The sequence below is a fragment of the Lolium perenne genome, chromosome 6 (assembly GCF_019359855.2).
Source record: "Lolium perenne isolate Kyuss_39 chromosome 6, Kyuss_2.0, whole genome shotgun sequence".
NCBI classification, from domain to species: domain Eukaryota; kingdom Viridiplantae; phylum Streptophyta; class Magnoliopsida; order Poales; family Poaceae; genus Lolium; species Lolium perenne.
The window spans coordinates 2,617,058-2,626,580 of record NC_067249.2 but is presented as its reverse complement, the minus strand read 5'-3'; the positions used below and the strand labels follow the sequence as shown (position 1 = coordinate 2,626,580).

The 9,523-nt window shown below is 42.3% G+C and overlaps 1 protein-coding gene across 1 annotated transcript; it reads left to right on the top strand.

Annotated features, from left to right (window-relative positions):
- Positions 1-3,159: 3,159 nt before the first annotated feature.
- Positions 3,160-5,169, top strand: LOC127310865 (uncharacterized). The gene is made up of 2 exons (XM_051341495.1): positions 3,160-4,099; positions 4,574-5,169. Exons 1-2 carry the CDS (start codon positions 3,160-3,162, stop codon positions 5,167-5,169), a joined length of 1,536 nt encoding a protein of 511 aa, XP_051197455.1.
- Positions 5,170-9,523: the final 4,354 nt, after the last annotated feature.

Below are 9,523 nucleotides of genomic sequence, written 5' to 3'. Positions count from 1 at the left end.
CTTCCGGGCATTCTCCAAAGTGAGTCCTGATCCAAGAGAAAGATGCGCCGGCGGGAGTTCTATCCTTCTTATCTGCTGGCTCCGGAGGAGCCATGCCAATAAGGTCCTCCATTTGTCCGCGCCACCCATCAGAAGCTGTGTTCATACACAGTGGGTCGCCCTGAATAGGAAGTCCAAGGATCATGGAAACATCTTGAAGAGTAGGGGTCATCTCGCCGGCCCTCAAGTGGAAGGTGTGCGTCTCCGGCCTCCACCGGTCGACAAGGGCGGTGAGTGCCGCGGCGTTCATGTTCGGCCCCCCACGGCTTACAAGCGATATGAACGGGAGAAGACCGGTAGGCTGGATGAACTCCGTGTACCTCTCGTCATACGCCATATCCACTGTGCCATGGTAACGAATCTTCAAGGGGTGAAGAACCCTTCTCCTCTCCGTCATATGAAAAACCCGGTGTTCCCTGTCATACTCTTGATCTATGAGATACACCATCCTACATGTTTACACAAATACACCATATTATGAGCCATTCCTAACAAATATGAGTTATTCCATCACAAATAATATGAGCAACACATACATGAGAATATATCTAGCTTTTGTATCACATATACATCACACATACATGAGAATTCAAATCCAAATAAGCCATCACACATACCTCACATACATACATGCACTTACATAAGAATATGGATACCTCACATACATATATCCTCATTGAAATTTGATGTCTAGGGTTTCAACAAATCTAGGATTTCAACACATAGATACATGATAATATGGATTTCAACACATACATGAGCACATTGATTCAATTTCTAAGATTTTCATATCTAGGGTTCCATGTCTAAATTGAATTTAATCCGAGAAAATCATGGATGAAACGAAGGGGATCGAGGGAGAATACCTTGAGGAAGGGATTGGGAAGAGATTGGCCGGGCAGATCTGATGATTTGGGGGTGGATTTGATGGGGGGGAGAGGGGGGGGGGGAGGAGGAACCGCCGGCGCGCCTTGCTTCTTGAAGAAACAGAGAAGAGAGAAGAAGAGGTGGGTCGGGCTGGGGGCGGCTCGGGCGCCACACTTAACTGGATGTGTGGGGCCCTTCCGAGCGGCGCCACACTTTCAATGTGTGGCGCCGATGGGAGCGGCGCCACACATCCTGCCACGTCGGATCGGCGCACAGCTCAGCGTCGACGACGCCACGTCGGCTGGGAGAGTGGCGCCGCAGGCACGGGCGCCACTCAGGCTTGTGTGGCGCCCATGAGAGGGGCGCCACACAAAAGGGTTAGATGGGTGAAATAGTTTGCCCGAGAGATTAGTCTGTGCTATAGTTTCACTTTTGGGTTATTTTTGTGTAAATCGCCGACAGGAGGCGTGTGCCCCACTGATTTCTTCTTTTCTTAACCTCTCCGGTGTCCTGCTGTACGTTTCTCTTCCGTTTTCTTGTACGAGATGTTGCGACGGTTACAGGCTGGACAAGCTAGGAAAGAAAACACACGAATCAAATTGAACGGGCCAAACAAATTGGACGCGATGTCTCTTAGCTGGCCGGCTCACACCGGCAGGGATCGATCGGGCGAACCACCCGACCTAGGAAGAAAATGCAGCTCGACTGACACACGGTTTTTTTTGACGTACCAAAACTTGATTCGGTTTTTTTACCGAGCTCTGCTACATCGAGGTCGACCTCGATTCCTGGTAAAACGAGGTCAGTCCGACCAGGTGGACTTTCCTTTTTTGGCCCGCCGTGGGAACCACACGCTTTCCGGAAACAATAACCTGTATGGTGGACCCCGCAGCATATTACGAGCATCTCCCACGATGTTGGACCACAAAAAAGAGAATGCCACGTTTTGGGGACCACGGGGGAGAAAAAGCTACATCTGTTTCTTCTTACCTGTCTGCATTGGATCCCATCTTCTTCCTCAATCCTATCTTCTCCTTGTACACGCCAAGAACAGGATGAACAAGACGACTTACATCCATAATCTTGAAAAAAATCCCCCTCTCCTCCCCTCCAGTTCCCGCCACCAGATAATCTGATACATCGATGCCCTGCTACATCGAGGAAGAGATCTGCTACAAACTTATTTGTTTAGATCTGTCCCCCGTTGGATCTGCTACATCTGACGACTAGCAAGTCTGGAAAAAATCCCCTCCACCCTGCTTCATCGTGTATCCCACTGCAACTTCAGTGGTCTGGAGGTAATATACTCACCTGGTATGTTACATGCATCTATACAGCAGAAAAATTCCCTTCCCCTTTGCTACATCTTGGCAAATATGACAGCATGAAATCTTTAAGTATCTGCATCTAGTATGTTACATGCACTTAGCTGCCAGTAATGAACACAAACCTATCATGTTCAGTTACATGCACCTACTTCATGTAGTGAATCACTATTGTGCCAATAAAAAAGGACATGCAAAAGTAACAGCTCCTCAAAAACCATGATGTTGTTACAGTGCACAAAAAAAACTGCAGCTAGTATGTTACATGCAGGAATAAAAACATGATGTTTATGTGACCTAGTTACTTGGTTTGTGGACCATGTGCTACATGCAAAGCTTCCAAAAAGTTTAAATTTTTCAGCATGTCATCTCAGGAAAAACACACAGCTACATAGAACACTAGATAGCATGTAGCTGGTATTCATCAAAGGTGGCAAAAGATAGGTTTATATGGTCAATCTCTGATAACCATTAGTAAAAGTAGTACTGGTAGGAGGAAAACACATAATTGGCTACACTGGTTGCCATGTCAGTCACATTATCTTTTCTTACACTGGCTCATTTCTGATATTGTCTTAGTTTTCAGCGGAAGTTGTTTACAGCTTGCATCTGTAACGGGGAAAATAAAAGAGGGAGAATGTTATTTCTTGGAAAATATGACAGCATGAAAATCTTTAAGTATCTGCATCTAGTATGTTACATGCACTTACACAGCTATAGCTGCCAGTAATGAACACAAAACTATCATGTTCATGCAAAAAAATCTACCAGTACATGCACCTACCAGTAAATAAACTATGGCAGCCACAAAGAAATGATTAAAAGTAGGTTGGTAAAAAAGAGATGTAGTTTACTCTAAAAATGGTCTGCAAAAAATATCTTAATGATTCATGACATTGATTCCATGCAGATATTTGTTTGAAGAAGAATGCCAAGGGCTCGTGGATTTGAATACTGGTTTGGTGGCATCGATCTCAATGCAACTCCTGAAGCTAGTACATCAGCTGATCAACATGCTGGGCAGCCACCAGAAGTCGGAGGCCATCATGTTGATCCCCAAGGAGATGAAGCGGGTCCTTCAAACAATGATCAGCAAGCTGATTCGCGTGCACAGACTGGTGTTACACTTTCCAGTGAGGAAACTGATGGTGAAGCTGAGGTTGAGTCAACACCTGAAGGATATGTTCCAAAGGTTCCATTTGTTGGCATGATGTTCGACACACCTGATCTAGCTTTGCAACACTACAATATATATGCTCATCACATTGGTTTTTCAGTGAAGATAGAATCATCTAGGAGGTGTGCTAAAGATGGAGAGCTGGATAAATTTGTTTATGTGTGCAACAAATCTGGGAAGCCTCGGGAAGAAGAAGCGGTCCCAGTTAAGCAGAGGAATCGTAAGCTAACTGTGCTGACCGACTGCAAAGCAAAGCTTCGAGTAAAACGTGATGGTGCTAGATGGAAAGTTACCCAGTTTGTTGAGGTGCATACACACGAGGTGATTGACAAATTTGCGCTGAAGAAGTACTTGAGGTCCCACAACAAGATCCCTACAGAAGAGAAAAAGTTTATCGACTTGTTCCATGAAGTAAACCTTACTTCAGGAAGAATCATGGAAATCATGGGGGAGCTATATGGAAGCAAGCAGAATGTCCCATACAACAGCAAAACAGTTAGTAACTACACTGCAAAACTAGTGAACTATGACAGAATTAAAGATATTCCAGAACTGCTAGAGTACTTTGAAGAAATCAAGAAAGATGATCCTAGATTTTTCTACAAGTTCAAGCTAGATGCAGAAAATAAAGTGGAGAACCTATTCTGGGTGGATAGCAAAGCAAGAGATGTCTTCCCCCTGTACAATGACTGTATTTCCTTCGATACAACAATCATGACAAACCAGTACAGCATGCCATGTGCTCCTTTCATTGGAATAAACAGATATGGTTAATCCATCCAGCTTGGTTGTGGTTTTGTGAGGAATGAGTCTTCTGTGAATTTTGTGTGGTTGTTTGAGCGCTTTTTAGAGGCAATGGATATGCTACATCCATTGAACATCATTACTGATCAAGATGCAGCTATCAGAACTACTATCCTCATTGTGTTTATTGGCATAATACACAGGTTCTGCAGATGGCACATAATGCAAAAAGTTCAGGAAAAACTTGGTACTTTTGTTGCTAAAAGAGAAGATTTGAGTTTAGAGTTCAATGATGTGATTGACTAGAGCATGACACCGGAAGAGTTTGAACAAAGATGGGCAAATATGGTGGAAACGCATGGGGTTGCAGATAACACACATTTTCTTGACCTCTATGATCCGCGTGAGTATTTTGTGCCAGCATATTTCCGCCACCGGTTTTTCCCGTTCCTTCAAACTACATCTAGAAGTGAAGGGCTCAATGCTGTTCTTAAGAAGTATGTTCATCCACATGACAGTCTTGCTCGTTTCTTCAAGCAGTACATGAAACTGCAGGAAAGAATTGATGTAACTGAAGATGGTCATGAGTTTTATGGTGATGATAAGACAGTTAGGCTTTGGGGAGACTTTCTATGGAGAAGCAGATCCTTCAGACATACACCATGCCCATCTACAACCGCTTTCAGCTTGAGCTTCGCAATTACATCCTACAATGTTCGTGACATTGGTGTTACTGAACAACGGAGCATTCATGAGGTTTTCCCAATACAAGGATCCGTGCGCGGGTACGGTAGGAGGAGTTATCATGTCGATGCTGATGTAGCTAATGGGATCTACAATTGTGAATGTTGCAAAATTAACAGGGATGGTATCCTGTGCTGCCATGCAATGAAAGTTATGTCACATCTAGGGATGGTTACAAAATACCCAGAGCACTACATCCTACCCAGGTGGTGTCTACCCCCTCCCGACATAGTTGCACCGCGGGATGAGAGGCAAGAAAAGCCTGTTGGCTAGAAACTGTCTAGAAAACATATGAGATTGCTTAGGTATGGTAACATTTGCAGTGATTTTGCTAAGCTTGCTGTTGGTTTAGCGGCCTCAGAGAAAACTAATGAAATAGCTGAACGGCACATGAGAGCAATGGAGAAAGAGATGGCAGATTTGAAAAAAGCTGCTGCTGATGCACTAAAAAAAAGAAGAGCGCAAAGCATCCAGTGAACACCAGCCCTGCTAATGATTCACAAGAAAGTGTACCTATGAAAGAAGATGCTGCTACTGTGGAGAATCGGAAAGCTAGGAACCCACCAATGTCATCGACAAAAGGGCTCCCAGGTTCAAAAAGAAAGAAAGGTGGCATACAACTACAGAAACCAAAACAAGGTCTTTGTGGTGTGTGCAAGCAACCAGGTCACGATGCTCGTACGTGCGAGGTGCGACTAGCAAATCCAGAGAAGTACAGTTTGTTGGGCCTTTTTCATTGATTTGAAAAAGAAGAATATATAAGAAAAAGAGGACATTGTGTTTGATTAAAAAAGATGTGTTACATTACAGGCCTCATGTTACCTTGTCGGAAAATTTGTATGAGACCTTTTGCGAATATTTAAATGAGTTTTCAGACAGTATGTTTCTGATGGGAAATGTATCTTATGATTGTCAACTTTTTCTTATATTGCATTTGTTAACTTCTTTTTGATAGAATAAAAATAAAGTAATTATGCAAAGACAGTATTGAGACATATGTAACAAAAAAACAGAAATAGAAAAAAAAAGAGCATGGTTAGAGATATGCATTACCACATGACCACCTTATCTAGACAAATAACTGCCAATTTGCTTTCTTCGTGAAACGCAGCCATTTATCTGTGTACAGCTTCCTTATATTTGGAATGTCTTTTTGTGAGTATGTTGCTGGGGTCTGCTTGGGCATGCTTCAAGATTCTTCAGTGTGAAAAAACCACAGTCATACCTGGGAGAGGAAAAATAAAATGTGTTCAGTCAGTCTGTTAAAACAGCAAATGAAATTTAGAAAATTTAAAGTTACATTGTTCCAAAAAAATAAATGCAATCCCAGTTTGTTATACTTTGAATTGAAAAGTATTATGAAGCTTACCCATTGTTTTGGTGCGGGCTATCAATTATCTCTATAGACCGGTCCATGATCTTTATCTTTGAGTTCGAATACTCTCTGGTCCAGTTAGTCTTTATGCCGGCAATTAGCAAGTGGCAAGCATGCATGTTTACAGGCTCGACATTGTTTCCTAGTGAATCATATATCTCGAACCTCTGAGCTTTGATGTTCAGTTTAACAAGCCAGTAATGGCCTGATGAATCCCTGGGTGTTCCAGGAAAAGCTTGAAGTGTAGGGAAGAAAACCTGTAATGTAACAAAAAAGAGGTGGGATCGTGATGAGGAATCAAAAAAGATAACATTCCAGTAAAAGGATTGGTCAGGAAAATGATTATTAATAAAAAGAAATCAGGTTAGTACTTACAATGTCTTTGTGATAAAATCTGTTTGATGGACTGTTCTCGAAACATCGGGTTACTTCCTTGAGGTTATCACGTCCCTCAATTAGGTACGACTGTTCGAACAGTTAAAAAGTAAACCAGTTACTATGGAGAAGAGAAGAACAAAAAGGTTCAAATGAGTTGCACTAATTCCAAGTACTATTTTGATTAGCCATAAAAGAGAAGAGAAAAAAGAGAACATGACTTACAGCTATACGCAGAGGCATAATGACCTTCTTTGGGTTTTGATTTTCCCTTTTGATGATGTTGATTCCAATATCTGCAACAGTGTTGTACAACTTATTTCGTGGCCTAACAGATTCGGCTAGGTCACCGAGACTAACATATATGTCATCCAGGTCTATAACTATTTCCTTGTTGAAAGGGTCCCTTGGTGCATGTTTCCATCCATGCTGGCAGACCATGTTGTACACCTCATCAATAGACTTACTGACAATAAATGTTCTACTAGATTGTGAGTTGACAAAAGGTGATTTCGCATACTGTCCTGGCTTGGAAATCCTTTTTTCGTACTCATGAGGCACTGGTGTAATGCTAGATGCTGCTTGTTTCGACTTTGGATTCATGCGTTCTTGAACTAACTCTTCCTTCCTAGCTGCAGTTCCATCAACATTGTTCTGTTCATTTTCAGTTCCTTCACCTTGGTCATTGTCATCTGAGGAGTGTCGAGATCAAATAACGGAGGATCTGCAGCCCGTCTGATTGCTTCTTCCCTTTTTTTGATTCAGAGCTTTTGAAGATGAGCTTTCTATTCATAGGATCATGTGCAGCGGATTGAGGCACATCTATCGTCAGTGTCCTTGGTGCTGAATTTTCCTCCTCAAATTTGGTCTTACATCTGACTGAGCCTTCCTGTATCTCTGTTTTATTTATCACTATAGCTGCAGCAACTTGTGACCTAGTCTGCCTGCGCGAATTGCTACTGCTTGGGCTGCCTCCCGATTCAGTTGCATTTTTCCTCGGTGTTGCCGTTGATGCTGAGCCTCTTCCATATTTCATAGGACTGTTTTCAACATCTTGATGCACAACATACCTAGTTTGGTACCTGCCTGGTGATTGTACATAGGTTTCTTCAACTTTGGTTCTCTTGTCTTTTTGGTCAACAAACCTTACTCCTTTCCTTTTCTTTGGTATGAGTTTAGGCTCCATTTCAGCAAGAATTTCTTGGCACTCAGGCCTTAGAATAGCATCATGCACAGTTTCCAGCCCATCCATTGAAGGTTCCATTTGTGGTATGTTGTTCATGATGGCATGTAGATCAAGCCTAGCTAGCATAGGTTTGCCGATATCAACGAACTTAGGTTCTTCGAACAAAGGAATTTCAGGCTCTTTGTGTATCTCGGTGCCAACATACTTCAAGAACTCCTTCCTCCTATTTTCTTCTAGTTTGGATTCTGATTCTTCACTGCAAGTGCTGTCATCTGCTAACTTGTTTGGTGTCTGTACCACATGTTCCTTCTGTGATGAGGTCAGGTTTGCGTTGCAAAATTGATGCATGTAGTTTCTGGTGTAACTTCTTCTTCATTGTTTTCAGGTTGGTCAATAGCATCCTCGGCTCTGTTATATCTTTTCCTCTTCAAATCCCTCATCAAAGCCACTAGCTGCTGAGTTTTCGTACTGTCAATGTGAGTAAACTTGAGGGTGTTGGTTGTGACAGTATCAGTATCTGGCAATGTAACTGAAATGTTGACAGTGCTGTCAACCTCTGCATCTCCAAGAACTTGATTTCCTTTGCCACCAATGAGTGGAATAACATTTCCACATTCCTGCTCCACAATTGTAACTTCAGCTTGTTCTTCCAGTTTTCCATGATCACTGAGCTGATTATCGTATGTGGCAGCACTTATTGCAGTAGGAAGAGGTGGTTTCGTGGTGTGCTGGTCCTCTATGGGCAACACTGCATTCCGTTGTGATGATATTTCTGTGTCAACTATAACTACAGGCTCCTCATCCTTTTGAAGATTCTTCGCAACAACTGAAGCTTCATCTTCTTTTTCCAAACTCGCATGTTCACTGACTAGATTTTTAGTTTTGGCATCAGAGCTTGCGGGAGCAGGATCAGACTCTTCCTTGTGTGACTCCCGAATTGGCATGACTATATCAACTGCAGGATGTTGGGCGGCATGCGTGTTACCATTCACATTTGATTCTCCTTGTACATTCTCTTTTTTGGTAGTTATGCTTGGTCTTGCTTTAGTTACATCTGCCATTATTTTACTTGAAGCCTTGGTTTCCACTTCAGAATGAATCGTACCAACATCTTCATGTTTAGGACCTTGCAACTCTGTGTCTTTCTGTACCTTTAGTTTCCTTGGAAGAGCTCTCTTACATTATTTTGGACTGGGTAATATTGCAGATTTCTCTGGCATAAATTTATGGTTCCTTGATGTGGTTGGGTCACTTCGGCTCGTGGCTAGGTTCCTGACTAGCATCTGCAAGGAAGCTTCAAAACCATGGCACGCATACTCAATTGCTTCGGTAAATCTCGTTTTGTCCTACAAAGAAGATAATTGGAAATGAGATGTACTGTAGTAGAAGAATTAAAAATTGGTGTTCATAAAAATGGTGTTCGTAGAAATTTAAAAAAAAGGATGTAATGATAATGGTCAGCATTAAAATTTGCGAGTGTAAAAAAATAAAAACATTGCACGACTTACTTCCTGTGTAACGTTTTGTGGAGCATTCTTTTCGATGAACTTGGTTATTTTCCGAGGGTCTGAGAAGAGAATGCTTTGTGACATCTGAACATATTCATCTCCTTCTGATTTCCCATTATCATTAGCAGGATTGTTGTGTTCGTACCCCTGTGCTGGTGAATCAGATGGCCCGCTTGTTATGAT